Raw genomic sequence first — 16,752 nt, 5'->3', positions numbered from 1 at the left:
CTTTACCAAGCATGATGTCTTTCTCCAGGGATTGGTCCCTCCTGATAGTATGTCTTCAATGGTGAGAGATGAAATCTTGTCATCTTCGAAGTGTTCTGATTGTACTTCTTCCTGCACGTATACATATACATTTCAGGGCAAATAAATGTGTAATTGCAAACTATGATAAAGAATTACTAGTAACATATTCAACCCCAATGCAAAGTGTATAACAGTGTATTAATAATATAGCCTTATTAATGTGCCACTTTTGTTTTAAAGAGTTTTTGTTGTACTTTAGGTGAAAGTTTACAGAGCAAATTCGCTTCCCATTGATAATTTGTACAGAAAGTGCTTCAAGACATTGCTGCCTACAATGTGTCTATACTCTCCCCTTTATTTCGTTTGATTTATTGCCCTTTCCTGTCTTCTCATCTTTGCTTTTGCACAAGCGTTGTCGTTTTGATCTCATATAACTAATTGTTCTAAGGAACATGTTTAGGGTGTTACTGTTTACTTTATGGGACCATTTACTGTTTAACTGAAAGGTGGTCTCTGGGGATGGCTTCACTTCCAGGTCAGAGGGTGTTTTAGGGCCATAGTCCCCAGGGTTCATTCTGTCTCTGTTAGATCAATAAGTCAGGTCTTTTTTGTGAATTTGATTTTTTGTTCTACATTTCTCTCCTGCTCGGTTTGAGTCCAGTCAGAGAGGTCAATAGTGGTAACTGGGCACCATCTAGTTCTTCTTGTCTTGGGGTCATATAGGCTCATTTGATCCATTAGTCTCTTGGATTATTTGTTCCCTTGAGTCTTTATGTTCTTTGCTCTGGATAGGAAGACACCAACAGCTGTATCTTAGACGGCAGCTCGCAAACTATTATGAGCTCAGACACTCCTCATCAAAGTAGAACGTGGTCTTAATGAACTATGTTGTACCAATTGATGTCTCTATCCCCTCAGCCTACGATCCTTTTTTCCTTTGAAATTAGGAACTTCATCCTGCAAGGGGTTTGTTTGGGTGTGAGAAATTTCTATGACCTTGTGTGCTCTGTTGTCTATATTAGTATACATACATGCAGCACCTACAATTATGTATGTAGAAATAGCCACAACCCAATCTCTATCTGCAGGTGGGTGTGTTCCCTTGTATCCTCCCACCCTTCTTTAGCATACCTAGCTACCTATGAATGCACTTGTGAATTACTGTTTGTTAATACATTCTTGCAACATTGTTTATTTTATAGTATTGCTGCTGTTGCCTTTTATTTGTGCGTTCCTCTCAGAGTCTTCCTTTGCTGTGGCCGTATTGTGCTGACGTCCCCATAATCTGTATTCCCTTTCCTGTCATCTTTAGCAACATGTGTTCTGTATCTAGTCAGTCAATTTTCCTCCTCCTTTCCCCTCTCGTTCTTGGTAATCATTAAAAAAACTTTTTTTTTTTTTTTTTTTTTACTGAGTGTAAGCCTCTTTGTGGTTTGTTTTGTTTTCAATAACAGTGGTCTCATGAATATTTGTCCTTTTGTAATTGACTTATTTCACTCAGCAGGATGTACTCCAAATTCATCTATGTTGTGATATGTATGTTTCATGGATTCATTGTTATTCTTCATTGTCGTGTAGCATTTCGTTGTGTGCATGGACCACGGTTTGTTTATCCATGCATCTGTTGATGGGAGTTCAGGTTGTGTTCATCTGTTTGCCATAATGAATAATGCTTCAGTGAACAATGGTGGGCAGGTTTGTATTCTTGTCACTCTCTTGTTTCTTTAAGCAGATACATAGGAGTGGGGTTGCTGGACCACATGGTACTTCTGTCTCTAGCTTTGTAAGGATACGTCATACCATTATCCAGAGTTGTATCAGTTTACATTCCTACCAGCAGTATTTGAGTTCTAGTCCTCCTACAATCTGACCAACATTTGCTATTTTCTGTTTTTTTTTTAAAATAATATTAGTACCATTATTGTTAAGGAGTGCTGGTGACATAGTAGATTACATGTTGAGCTGCTCACGTCAAGTTCGTAGTTTGAACCCACCAGCTGCTCCATGGGAGAAAGATGAGGCTTTGTGTTCTGTAAAGATGAACAGCCTTAAAAACTGTATACAGGGTCACTAGGAGTCAGAACTGACTTCATGCTATACAGCTACCACCACCATTATTATTGGGGTGAGATGATATTTCATTGCAATTTTGATTTACATCTGTAATGAAAGAGCTCTGGTGGCACAGTGGTTAAGCACTTGGTTGCTGACTGAAAGGCTGCACCAGCTACTTGAAAGGGAAAAGCTCCTGTAAAGATTTACAGCCTTGGAAACCCTATGGGGCAGGTCTAACTTATGGAATTGTCTCTCAGTGTGTCTGAACCAACTTAACAGTGGTGGGTGATGGCTAAGGGTGGCAGGCATTGCAGAATGCATTTGATAGCTGCCTGACTGTCGTCTTTGACGAAGTCTCTGTTCATATTATTTGCTCATTTAAAAAATTGGATTCTGTGTCTTTTTGTTGCTGTGGTGTTGAAGTTTTCTATAAATTTTAGAGAAATAAAGCCCTTGTTGAATATGTGTAGCCACACACACATAAAAGTTCCCAGTCTGTAGTTTCCTTTGGAATTGTTTTGGAGAAGTCTCTTGAAGACATAAGTATTCACTTCTTAGGAGGTTTCATTTATCTAGTTCATCTTCTGTTTGTGTATTTTTAATTATGTTTGGTATTCTATATATACTCTATATTAGGGCTCCTAGTGTGGTGCTGTGGGTTAAAGCACTGGACAGCAAGGTCCGTTTGAACCACAAGGTTGGCAGTTCAAACTCACCAGCCACTCCTTGGAAACCCTATACAGGGTCACTATGAGTCAGAACCCATCCAACGGCACTTAACAACAACAGCCACAGCATTGTCCTTATTTTTACTTCCATGATCTTTATAGTTTTATGTTTTGTATTTATGCCTTTGATCCCTGTTGAGTTAGTTTTTGTGTATGATGTGAGGCCTGTTTCCTTTTTCCGTTTTCTGGAGATAGATAATCCCGTGTTACCAACACTGTTACTTAAAGTGACTGTGGCTCCTCCGATTTAATGGAGGGATTGATTGACTTCTGGATTCTCAGTTCTGTTCATTGGTCTGTGTGTCTATGATTGTACAGTGCCAACCTCCTACTTTGTTATTCTTCTTCAGTGATGCTTTCCTTACCCATATAAAGTCAGAGAAAGCTGTTGGAATTTGGAACAAGATTGCATTGTGTCTATAGATAACTTTGGGTAATATTGCTTCTTGGAAACCCTATGTAGGATTGCTATAAATCAGAACCGAATCAATGGCACTCAACAATGCCAACATTGAATTCTATTGGTTAGAATTTTGAGAATTTTTTCATCTGTATTTATGATGGATTGTCAAAGATCGAAATGTATTTGCTCAAAATATTTGTTAGCTTGGCTAGGCCATGATCCTCAGTGTTTTGGCTCTTATGCAATGATGCATTCTGATGTGATTTGATGTGATTGGTCAGTCAGTAGTAAGTGGATTACTGTGGACTGTTGTTGTTAAGTGCTGTCGAGTTGGTTCCGACCCATAGCGATCCTGTATAGGGTTTCTGAGGAGCAGTTGGTAAACTTGAACCACCGACCTTGAAATTCAAATGGCTTTGCAGTGTGGCGCATTGACCCTCAGCACCACCCCAGGACTGCTAGTGTGGACTGCAGACTGCGATATCAGGTCAGAGCCCCGATCCCATATAAACAGTAGCGCTGAGGGTTAATGCCCTGGACTGGAAGGCTGGTTTGGACTGTAAGGTCAGAAGTTCAAGCTCACCAGCCGCTTCTTGGAAACCCTATACAGGGTGACTATGGGTAAAGATTTACACCCTCGGAAACCCTGTACAGGGTCGCTATGGGTCAGAACCGACTCGACGGCACTTAACAACAACAACAACAAATGGGTTGGAACCAATTCAACAGGAAATAACAACCACCACCTTTATCTTACATGAGATAAAAGGAGAGAGAAGCCAACAAAGAGAGAAGGACTTACTACCATCCAGAGCCAGGAGCACAGAGTGTTCCTTGAACTCAGGGCATGACTCAGGGAAAGATTGGTGCCAACACACATGGAGCTGGCACTCTGTGAACTGGGGCTTCTGCCCCTTAAACACTGAGAAATACATATAGGTTTGTTAAACCCATTCATTTGTGGTATTTATGTTATAGCAGTACAGGATGGCCAAACTTTATCTCTCATACTTCGGATGTATTGTCAGGAGGGACCATTTACTGGAGAAGGATATCATGTTTGGTAAGGTGGAAGGTCAGAGAAAAACAGGAAGACCCCCAGCAAGATGGATTGGCCAAGTGGCAGCATCCATGGGCTCAAGTGTGGCAACAATTGTGAGGTTAGCCCAGGACTGGGGTATGTTTTGTTCTGTTGTGCATAGGGTCGCTATGAGTCGGTACCGACTCGATGGCACCTAACAGCAACAAGTACTAGGTCACTGAGACAGGGATATTGGTCTAATTTTCTTTTTTAGTGTCTTTTCCTGACTTTGTTGTCAGTGTTATTGCTGGTTTCATAGAATGAGTTCAGCAGAAGTAGTCCTCCTTTTTCCCTGAATTCGTTGGCGTACTCCTGGTATGAGCTCCTCTCTAGGTGTTTGGTACAGTTCTCCAGGCCTTGGCTCCTTTTGTTGTTGTTGCTAATTTAAGTAAATTACCTCTTCAATCTCTTCTTTTGCTATGCATCTGTTTCCTTTTCCCACTTCTGTCTAGGAAGATACTTTGTTCCTAGAGATTTGTCCACTTCCTTTAGGTTTTCAAACTTTCTGGAGTCTAATTTTTCATAGTCTTTGATCCTTTTTATTTGGGTTGGCTCTGCTGAATTGTCACTCATTTCATTTCTTATTCAGGTGATTTGCTTTTTCTGCTTTTCTGTTGTCGGTTTGGCCAGTGGTTTATCGATTTTCTGAATTCTTTCAAAGAATCAACTCTGGTCTTGTTGATTCTTTCCATTGTTTTTCTGTTCTCTTTATTTATATCTTGATCTTTATTGTTTCATTTCTTCTGGTGACTTTGAGCTTCTTTTGCTGCTCTTTTTCTAGTTGTTTTAGGTGTAGATTTAATGTTTTGATTTTGGTATTTTATTCTTTTTTTGGGCATGCATATGTTGCTATAAATTGACCTCTGAGCACTGCTTTTGCTGTGTCCCACACATTTTCATTCTTGCTTGATTATAGGATTTTAAAAAATTCATCTTGGATTTCTTTTATAACCCGCTGGCTTTTAAGGAAAGTGTTACTCAGTTTCCCTGTCTTTGATTTTTTTCCTTGCTCTTCCTCTTCCCAGTTTTGACTTTTAAAGCACTAAGATCAGAGAAAATGCTTGGTATTATTTCATTGTTTTGGATTTTGTTGAGACTTGCTTTGTGTCCTGAAATGTGGTCTGTTTTGGAGCATGATCCGTGTGTATTGGAAAAGGATGTATGAGGGGGCTGTAAAAAAGTTCGTGGAAACTTTCTATCATCCTTCCATTCCATTTTTCTACAAACTTTTTGAAGCTTCCTCAAATAGTTGGCTGCTATATAGTGGATGATAAGCCCTGGACTGCTAAACGAAATGTTGGCAACTCAAACCCACCAGCCACTCCTTGGAAAGCCTGTACAAGGCACTTAAAAACAACAAAGTGAAATGTTATGTCTATGTCTATGTTGAGTTTCATTGATTGTAGCCTTTAAGGCTCCTATATCTTTGTTGGGAGTCTTGGTGTGGCAGTGTACAATTGTTGTTAGATGCCTTCGAGTTAGTGCCGACTCATAGCGACCTTATGCACAGCAGAATGAAACACTGCCCAGTCCTGAGCCAACCTGACTACTGTTGCCACACTTGAGTCTATCGATGCTGCCACTTGGCCAATCCATCTCCTTGGGGGTCTTCCTCTTTTCCTCTGACCCTCCACCTTACCAAACGTGATATCCTTCTCCTGCAACTGGTCCCTCCTGACAATAGGTCCGAAGTATGAGAGATGAAATTGTTGTTGTTAAGTGCCGTGGAGTCAGTTCCGACTCATAGCAACCCTGCCCAGGGTTTCCGAGGCTGTAAATCTTTACGGGAGCAGAACACCTCATCTTTCTCCTGTGGAACCGCTGGTAGTGTCGAACTGCTGACCTTGCGGTTCACAGCCCGATTCATAACCACTACGCTACAAAATTAGCACTGATAAAAGAGACTTTTAGTTGAATCTACTGTGTGCGGAGTCTCCCACTATTATCGTGGGAGTCCATTCTTCTTGTTACTGCTGTAAGAGTTTGTTCCTTGCACTTCTGAGCCCTGTCATTGGGTGCATCCGGAGTTGTTATGGTTATCAACCCTTTTGTTTATTTACCCTTTAATCATTATATAAGGAGCTCTGGTAGCATAGTGGTTACGAATCGGGCTGCAAACCACAAGGTCAGCAGTTCGAAACTACCAGCTGTTCCACGGGAGAAAGATGAGGCGAGAAAGTCGGAACCGACTCCACAGCATATAACAACAACAACAACAACAACAATCATTATATAATATCCTTCTTTATCTTTTATGGGAAATTTAACTCAAAGTCCATTTTATCAGAGGTTTGCATTGCCACTCTTGCTCTTTTTAGGTTATTGATTGTTTGGTATATTTTTTTCTGTCCTTTGTATTTTAGTTTATTTACATCTTTTTGCCCAAGGTGCATCCTTTATAGATGGCAGATTGATGGGTTGCCTCTTGTCTCCACTCTGCCACTCTATCTTTTTACTGGTGCACCTAAGCCATTTACACATAGTATGCCGCTATGGGTCGGACCCGACTCGATGGCACTTAACAACAACAACAACATGGTTACCAGTAGAGATGAGTTTACTAGTTTGTTGTTTGTTGTTGTTGCTGTTGAGTTGGTTCCAACTCATAGCAATCCTGTATAAGGTTTCCAAGGAGCAGCTGGTGGTTTTGAACCGCTGACCTGGTACCCCTGCCACTTTGTTGTGCTTTTATTTTCTTTTATGGTGTTGATGGTTTCTTTGTCCTGCTTAATTTTCTACGCTAAATTCCCTTTTTGCATTTTCTTTTCATTTATTTTATTTTTCTGTCTAGGAAGTCCTTAGGAATTTCTTTGTTATTTTGGCAAATAGGTTCGTTAACTTTCTTGTGGTTACTGTGAAACTTACCTTTATCTTCCACATCCATGCAGGTTCTGTTCTAAGAGCGTCCATGGGTATAGAAAACTATCGGGTTGGTGGATCATCATTATTCCCGTTTTATTGATATGAGGGGACTTCAGAAGGTTGTGAAATATAAAAATTCCATTATATTTTCATGTAATTTTCCCATGAATTTTTCCAAGCCCCCTAGGAATGGCAGAGCCTGAGGTAGAACAAGGTAACACAGCCTATAATTGGCAGTCAGTTAGGATAACCCATTTTTCTTTTTCCTTTTCATATTAATTTAATTCCATTTCTTTGGATTATAATCATTATGGTGGGTTCCTCCTTTAAGGTTGTACAAAGGCCTTGGGGTCTTCTGCAGGGCAATGAAACAGGGGATGTCTTCTGGTCATGCTAACTTTGTTAAGATGTCCACTGACACCATGGCATAGACCCTTAAGATCTTGGGGCTCTGCAGTTATTGTGCTAGGTCTGGAATATGGGGAACGTCCATGAGGGCTCTTAGCCTTTTTGGCTCCCTTCTGGGTTATAGTAGACACTGTAGTAGAGTGGTTAAGAGACTGGATCTTGGGGTCTAACTGCTCAGAGTTGATTCCTGGCTCTTCCTAGGAAGCTGTAGATCTTGGTTGACTATGGGAAAATTACTTAACAACTCAATGTCTCAGTTTCCCCATCTGTGAAATGGGAATAATAATAATCAACTTCAAAGTTTGTTTTAAAGATTATTGTTCTTAATTGCTGTGCAGTCAATTTGGACTTATAGTGACCTTGTAGGAATTAATATGTGCAAACAATGTCTAAGCCTGTCTGTTCCTAAGCACTTAGTGTCAGCTGCTGTCATGGGTTGAATTGTGTTTCCTAAAAATATGCATGACCTTGGCTGGGCCATGAGGCTCAGTGATTTGGCAGTTAAATCATTACGTAATCATCCTATGGTGTGATTAGATACCATTGTCCTCCATTTGTAAAGTGTTGTAAATCCTGAACTCTTGTGAGTCCTGGTGTGGTGCAATAGGATCAGCGCTCGACTTCTAACCACAAAGCTGGCAGTTCAAACCCACCAGCTGCTCCTTAAAAACCCTACACAGGGTTGCTATGAGTCGGAACTGACTCGATGGCACTAAACAACCACAGCATGTCTTAATAAGGCAGAATGAGGTGATCTATGAGGATTTGGAGGAACCCTGGTGATGTAATGAATTATGAGCTGGGCTGTTAACCGCAAGGTTGGCCGTTGAAACCTACCAACTGTTCCTCCTTGAAAACCCTGTATAGGGTTGTTAGGAGTTGGGGATGAATGGGTGGCACTTAACAAGAATGTGGATTTGGTTATATCTGCTATGGTAATGAGGCAAGACTATGGTGGTATGCAACATGTTTACTCAGGTCACAACTCTATCTGATCTAAGAGTTTCCCTCAGGCTGTGACCTGCATTGCTTTTATCTTACAAGAGAGATGTGAAGAGACAGAGAGAGGGACCTCAGTACCACCAAGAAAGATCCTGGAGCAGAGTACATCCTTTGGACTTGGTATCCTTGTACTAAGAACCTCCTAGATTCAGGGCAAGATTGATGTCAAGTTACATGGAGATCTCCAAGGAATTCTGGGCCCACATTTGCTGAAAGGAGACCAGGACCTTTCCCCACAGTTGACAGAGAGAAAAGCCTTCCTTTCGAGCTGGCACCCTGAATATGAACTTTTAGGCCCATAAATTGTTACAGGATGTCCTGACATGGCGCTGCAGGATAATGCACTGAACCACAATGTTGGCAGTTAAAAACCCACCAGTCACTCCTTGTGAACACTATGCACAGTTGCTGTGAGTAGGAACCGACTAGATGGCACTTAACAATAACGACAACGAATTGTTAGAGAATAAATTTCTCTGGTAACTCCTTGCCAATTATTCAGCTTAATTCAGGAGTTTTTGTAGTCTAAATAGTACAACCTGTCAGATTTGCCAGTGTGTTCTTCATGGGTTCTTCCTGAATATTAACTTATCTGGAAATCTGTGTGCCATTTCAGTAGGATGTGATGGCAAAATCATATACCTTGAGATTTAAGTTTTTTTGTTACCAAAAGGCAGCGTGAGTTGGGTAAAGTTTAATAAACCAAATGATACAACGTGTCTTTATTAATCCATGCAGTTTCTGGTTAGAAATATTATATTGCTGTTGTTGTTATGTGCCGTGGAGTAGGTTCCGACTCATAGCGACCCTTTACAGGGTTTCCGAGGCTATAAATCTTTACAGGAGCAGAAAGCCTCATCTTTCTTCCGCTTCAACTGAGGTTAGCTGCCTGATTCGTAACCACTACGGTACAAGAACTCCTTAATATTATATTGCTTTGCGTCTTAAATGGACTTTTTAAAAGTGATTGATTGATTGGCAGTTCCTAACAAATATTTGTACACTATTTGCCATGTGAATTTAAATTTGTTCCAGATACAAAAGCCGTTAAAACACTTGTTGAGTCCCGTCACGTCTGTTCCAACCCATAGCGACCTTGGGTTGTGTTTCCAAGGTACGGCTGGTGAGGTTGAACCAGCGACTTTGTAGTTCAAACAGACTTTGCAATCCAGGTCGATTCCAGCTCCTAGCAACCTTATGCACAACAGAATGAAACACTGCCCCGTCCTATGACATTCTCACAGTCATTGCGGCGGGTGTTTGAGCTCATTGCTGCTGTCACTGTGCCAATCCATCTCGTAGGGAGTCTTCTTCTTTTCCCTGACCCTCCATTTTATCAAGCATTATGTCCTTCTCCAGGGACGGGTCAATGTCAATATGTCAAAAGTATGAGACATGGAGTCTGGCCATCTTGGAATTTAAGGAGCATTCTGGCTGTACAGTCTCTAATCTGGACCACAGCAACAGCTCCCAGACCAGCTTCACCCAGTCCTCCGCAATTCTTTCTAATTATAGCAATGGCGAGCATCCCAAAACCTAGCTCGGACCAGGTCACTGCGCGGCTTCAATTAAGTTCCTCAGGATCACGCCCTGCATGCCCCACTTCCTCAGACTTTAGAGGCTCTAGGGAGTTGTGGGGCGTGCGGCGCCAACCAGAGACAGTCCTCCCACAAGCCCCGATTGCCCCAAGGCCCCGGGCCGGGAGTCCGTGTTTACATTCCGGGTCAGGGGGCGGGGCCTTGGCAGCGGCACTGTATTTCCGGGGCGGGGTGGGCGGGCCGAGCGGGCGCCGTCTCCTGGCCTGTCTGGAGCTCCGCGGCGGCAGTGTTGGAGGCGCGGGCACCGGCCTCGGGAGTGGCATCATGAGCGGTGAGTGGCCGCCCCGCCGCCGTCACCTGCCCCGGTCGCCCTGGCTCCAGCCGCTCCATCTGCACACTTTGTACCCTCTGTCCCCGTGTCTTGCTTTCTCCCAGTGTCCTGACCCTTGGACGCCTGGAAGCCTAGTTCCTAGCTCCTGGTCCCCTCCAGTTCTCTGAGCATCCGAGCCCAGGAGCTCCAGTCCCCTGTCTTTCAGTTACAGCGAGCGCCTTGTCCCCCAGTCCCTCCCAGTTACCGGACCCTACCTAGTTGTCACAATCCCTCCTCGCCCCCAGACTCCTGAGTCCCAGTTCCAGCTTTCAGCTGCCCAGTCGCTCCAGTTTTCACCCAGGCAAAAGGCGGCTGCAGACACCGCTGAACCCCCATGTCCCAGGAGCACCTAGTCCCCAAAGGACTGGGTTCCTTAGCCCCTTTGTCTCTCCGGTTTCTCATTCCTGGGCCCTTGCGCCCCAGTGACCAATGACCACGTCTGGCTCCTCTGTGATCCCGGGTATTTCTGCAAGCTCCATCCCCTTCTATTTTTTGTTCCAGCTCTTGTGAGTCTCTCCTGCCCTGCCCCTCTTGCTCATTTGGGGACCGTCGTCGTCTCTCCCTTCTTTTTCCCACCGGGGAGAGGGTGATGAAAGAGGGGGAGGCTGCAATGGGGAGGTTGGTGTTCTCTGTGTTCTGAAGTTTGGTGTCTTTGACTCTGACTTGCTGTTTACCGACTTCTCTGAAGAGCCCTTTTGGTGTGGTGGTGCTAAGTCATTCCTGGGTGTTCTATGTGGAGATAGAGTGACTCAGGGAAGCATCTCAGCTTGCCCGAGATGGGCAGCTGGATTTGTATTGCTTAGGAGGAACCGCCTAGCCTCTTATTGCTTGCATTTCCCTCACTGTCGAATTGCTTCTGAAAATCCCAGCATCCAGCCCTCTCTGCCCTAGCTTTCCACTGAGGGGTTTCTGGACATTGAGACTGGCCTTGAAAGTTGTCTCTGGATTCTTTTCCTTCTCTTCAACTTAAATGTCTTTGATTTTTGCCACTGAAAAGCAAGATTTGTGAAACGGATGGTCCTTATGAGGGGGTTTGTGGTGGAAGAGGAAGGTTCTTGCAAGATAGGCTTCTGTTACCAAAAGGAGGGATTGATTAAGGTTTCTTGAATGTTAGGGATGGTACAACCAGGATGTGATAAGCTGTCTTTCCCAGGAGACACTGTAATGATTTCCATAGTAATGAATTACACTGGCCATTCTATAAGTCCTGGAAAAATGGGGGTAAATAGCAGTACCTACCTCCTAGGCTTGTTTTAATGACGTCATGTTTCTTTAAGTGGTTGGTATTGCACCTCTCATATGATATTTGAGAGCTTTCCTTGCTTCAGTCTGGCCCATGTGGCTTTGGCAGTGGAATGGTTTCTTGGCCCAGCTGTAGGTTAAGGGCTGGGGCTAGGCACTCCCTAAAAATCTCTTTCTTTTAATGTGCCCAAGGAGTCTTTTTGTGTTTTCTTTACAAGAAAACTAAAATCCTCACCACTGGACCAATAAACAACATTCTTATCAACGGATAAAAGATTGAAGTTGTCAAGGACTTCATTCTTCTTGGATCAACTATCAACACTCGCGGAAGCAGCAGTCAAGAGATCAGACGACGAATTGCATTAGGCAAATCTGCTGCACAAGACCTTTTTAAAGTGTTGAAGAGCCAAGATGTCAGCCTGAGGACTGAGGTGTGCCTGACCCAAGTCTTGGTATTTTCAATAACCTCATAAACATATGAAAGTTGGACAGTGAATAAGGAAAACCATAGAAGAGTTGATGCTTTTGAATTATGATGTTGGAAGAGAATATTGAAAGTGCTATGGGCTGCCAAAAGAACCAATAGATCCGTTTTGGAAGAAGTGCAGCCAGAGTGCTCTTTGGAGGCCAAGATGGCCTAACTTCGTCTCTCATACTTTGGACATACTGTCAGGAGGGACCAGTTGCTAGATAAGGATATCATGTTTGGTAGGGTGGAGGGTCAGAGAAAAACAGGAAGACCTCCAACGAGATGGATTGGCCAAGTGGCAGCATTGGTGGACTCAAGTGTGGCAACAATTGTGAGGTTGGCCCAGGATTAGGCAGTGTTTCTTCATTCTGCAGTGCTTAAGGTCCCTATGGGTGGTACTGACTGGATGGCACTTAACAACAATAAGGGAGTCTTTGTTACACGCTTACAGTAAGGAAAGTTCTTTCATCTGTCTTCATCCCAAGAGGAAGTGAAATTGACAAGCCTAGGGAAACTGATCAGCTTGTTTTTAAGGAGCAGTTTAATATCAAAACTAAGGAAGTTTTTTTACTTTGATTCTTAATTATTAAGTCTCAGACCAAACACATTTCTAAAGGAAACCAATAAAGGACTTTTTAAGGGAAAAAAAACATTCAGGATAGGAGTCTTCTTATAGAAAGATTCTAATTGTGGCAGAAAAAGCGGTTGTTCTGGATGGAAGGGGAAGTCCAAGGCATTTTCAACACTGTTGAGAATTCATTTGAAAGGGGACTTTCCTACTCCTGCATTTGATAACTAGCACAAAGTAAAAGAATACTGTGGAGAAGCTTTGCCTTTCTTTTTTTTTCCTTTTTCTTTATAATGGAAAATTTGAAACATCACAGATGTGAAAAGTAGTTTGAGGGGGCTTCAAAAACTTTGTGGAAATATATCATTACCTTTTCATTGGCTTTTCCATGAACATTTTCAAACCCCCTTGTCTAGTAGTCCCCATGTACTTAATGACTCATAGCAACTCTGTATAGGGTTTCCAAGTTGCTGCTGGAGGATTGGAACTGAGGACCTTATGTTTTGCTGTCGAGTGCTTATCCTACAGCACCACACCAGGAATCCTGTCTAAAATATGTTATTGTTGTTAAGTGCCATTGAATCAGTTCTGACTCATAGTGACTCTGTATAGGGTTTCTGAGGAGTGCCTGGTGGGTTTGAACTGTGGACCTTGTGGTTTGTTGTCCAGTGCTGATCCTACAGCGCTACACCAGGTTGTTGTTGTTGTTAAGTGCCATCAAGTCGATTCTGACCCATAGTGACCCTGTATAGGATTTCCAAGGAGCAGTTGGTGAGCTTGAACCACCGATCTTGCAGTTCAAATGACTTTGCAGTCTGACACATTAGCCCATAGTGCCATACCAGGACTCCCTGTAAAATATAGGAACTCCTTTTTTTTTTGTAACTGAATTCCATGATCGTATTTATAAAATTGTTGTTAAGTGTCATTGAGTCGATTCCAACCCACAGTAACCCTATATAGGGTTTCTGATGAGCAGCTTGTGAGCTTGAACCATCGACCTTGCAATTCCAACTGACTTTGCAGTCCAGCGCATTAACCCACAGCACTACGCTAGGACTCCAAGTAATTAGTAATCCTTTAATGTCAGCAAATATCCAGTTAGTGTTTGGATTTCTGTGATTGCTTTATATATTAATTTTATAGTGTATTGGGTAAATTCAGGATCTAAGAAAGTTTGGAAAACTGCGAGTTGGCAGTATATCTGTTTTATTCTCTTTATCTGCTTTTTTTTTACAATTCAGTGGCCTTTAATACATTCGCAGTGCTGTGCAGCCGTCATTGCCACCTGCCACCCACATCGTTTACAGCACTGTGTGCCTTCCTCCCTATGGTTCCTGGTAAAAACCACTAATCTGCTTTCTCTGTTTGGATTTGCCTCTTCTGGACATTTCGTGTAAATAGAATCATACACTATATAGTACTTTTGTGTCTGGCTTCTTAGTACATTTTTCAAACCAACCTTGCAGTCCAGTGCTTATCCTACAATGCTAAAATTGTGGAACCCCACAATTTTATGGTAACTTTCGTTCTGCTGTGCGTATGGTCACTATGAGTGGGTACCAACTCAATGGCACCAAACAACAACAACAACTACAATGGTAACTTACGATTCCTGGTGTGACGCTGTGGGTTAATGCACCAGACTGTAAAGCCGTTTGAACTGCACGGTTGACTGTTCAAGCTCACAGCTGCTCCTTGGAAACCCTATGCAGGGTCGCTATGGGTCAGAACCGACTCGATGGCACATAACAACAACATGGTAACTTTAGGAGTCCTAGTGTGGCGCTGTAGGATAAGCACTCGACTACAAGGTTAGTTTGAACTGCAAGATATGCAACTCAAACTCACCAGCTGCTCCTCGGAAACCCTCTAGGGTTGCTATGTGTTGTAAGGGACTCAATGGCACTTAACAACAACAAATGGTAACTTTATACTTAATTGTTTGAGGAACTGACAGACTGTTTTCCAAAGTGACCACAGTATTGTATATTCCCACCAGCAAGGTACGAGTGCTCTATATTCTTGCCAACTCTTGGATTGTCTGCCTATAACTATCCTGCTTCAGGCCTAGCTTGGCACTGTAGGATAAGCACTGGACTGCATGGCCAGTTTGAACCCCAAGTTTGGTGATTCAGACTCACCAGCTGCTGCTTGGAAACCCAATACAGGGTTGCCATGAGTTGGAAAATGACTCCGTAGCGCTTAACAAGTGAAATGGTATCTCATTGTGGTTTTGAGTTACTGCCCCCCTCTCCCCATGCTGATGATGCTGATCATCTTTTTATGTGCTTTTGGCCATTTATATATCTTTAGAGAAATATGTGTTCAGAGTTTTCACCCTTTTAAAAATGTGGTGGTTTGTCCTTGTTAATTACCCTGTGTAGGGTTTCCAAGGCCGTCAGTCTTTGCCATAGCAGAATGCCTCATCTTCCTCCCGAGGAGAGAATGGTGGGCTCAAACCACACACCTTGTGTTCACAGTCTAGTGCTTACCCTACAGAGGTGTACCGGATGTCCTTATTGAACTGTAAGATTGCTTTATATCTTCTGTATACAAGTCCCTTATCAGATGATATGATTTACAAACTTTTTCTTCCAATCTGTTGATAGCCTTTTCACAAAGATAAATCTTTAAGCTACAGATTCCCCTTGCAATTTTTGTTAAAGGAAACATATTCATTTATCTTGTAAGATTTCCTTCTGGGTATTGTTGATTACATCCTTTTGGTGTGGTTTAACTTGTTTCTCTGTCTCTTGCAGATCCTATAATCCTTTAAATTGCTAATTACACTGCTGTGTTGTTTTTTTTAAGTTGAAAATGTTTGAGTAGAGTCAGAGGTTAGATGGGCTCAATGCTGAGTAAAGTAAGTGCAAATAACCAGGAAGTAGAATGGCCCCTTTTCTACAAGATAAATGAGTTGATCATGAGGTCAGTTACAACTCAAATGACCATTAAAAGGAGTTGTTGTTGTTGTTAAGTGCCATCGAGTTGGTTCATGGATAAATATATGTGCCATAGTCCCATAATAGGAGCTCTGGTAGCATAGTGGTTACGAGTTGGGCTGCTAACCTCCAGGTCAGCTGTTTGAAACTACTAACTGCTCTGTGGGAGAAAGATGAGGCTTTCTGCTTCCGTAGAGATTTACAGCCTCGGAAACCCTGTGCAGGGTCGCTGTGAGTCAGAACTGACTCCATGGCACATAACTACCACCACCACCACCACCACCATAGGCCCGTGATGGAAAACCTCAGAGATGTTAAAAAGAATAAAATAGATTGATACACATTACTGTGTTTGTATGTGAACAGCATTAATGTTCTGTAAGAAATAAAACCAAAACAATATATACCTTGATGCCAATTAAAATATGCACACCAAGGTGTATGGATTCAAGTATGTATGTGTTGTTGGCTGTCACAAGTTGACTCCCCAATGCAGTGTGACCCCATGCCCAATAGGACAACATGCTGTCGAGTCCTGTGCCATCCCCATGATTGAGTGAGGATCAGACCAATGTGACCCATAGGTTTTTTTGTATTTTTTCTTAAATTTTTATTGTGAATTATGTGATAGTTTACATGGGAGAACATTAGGTTTATATTCATCCTATTGTATATAATTTCATTGCTATGGTTACAGTCCCCTCCATGCATCATCAGCCAACCACAGGCTATACCCTGCAAACCTGACCCACCTATCCTCAGCACACAGCCCCTCTCCCTCTCTGGGTCTAAAGCCTCTAGCCGTTCCATCTCTCCAGTCATCGTCTCTGCCTCCATCTCTGGTGTCACTACTTCTCTGCTCCGCTCTTCTCCCTTGATGGTCCCAGGGACCTCTGCTCCTAGACTGCAAAGTTAATCACTCCCCTCCTTTTCTACAAAATGTCTACCTTTACATTTCCAACCCTCACAATCAGTCCTGATAACAATTATTCACGTTTGTATCACAAGAGACCTATCTGCATTTCCCTTCACCAGCCCCGCCTAGACAGATTGGATACTA

General features: G+C 42.7%; 1 protein-coding gene across 1 annotated transcript in view; it reads left to right on the top strand.

Annotated features, from left to right (window-relative positions):
- The window catches only part of TNFRSF17 (tumor necrosis factor receptor superfamily, member 17), a 42,638-nt gene that overhangs the window by 3,397 nt on the left and 22,489 nt on the right, over positions 1 to 16,752 (top strand). The window contains exon 4 of the mRNA XM_006867240.1: positions 10,172 to 10,429. Coding sequence (XP_006867302.1) covers positions 10,172 to 10,429 — 258 coding nt within the window. The remainder of the gene's footprint in view (positions 1 to 10,171; positions 10,430 to 16,752) is intronic.

The sequence above is a fragment of the Chrysochloris asiatica genome, unplaced genomic scaffold, assembly GCF_000296735.1.
Source record: "Chrysochloris asiatica unplaced genomic scaffold, ChrAsi1.0 scaffold00102, whole genome shotgun sequence".
NCBI classification, from domain to species: Eukaryota; Metazoa; Chordata; class Mammalia; order Afrosoricida; family Chrysochloridae; genus Chrysochloris; species Chrysochloris asiatica.
The sequence above is the reverse complement of the archived record's forward strand: the minus strand, read 5'-3'. Positions and strand labels throughout refer to the sequence as shown.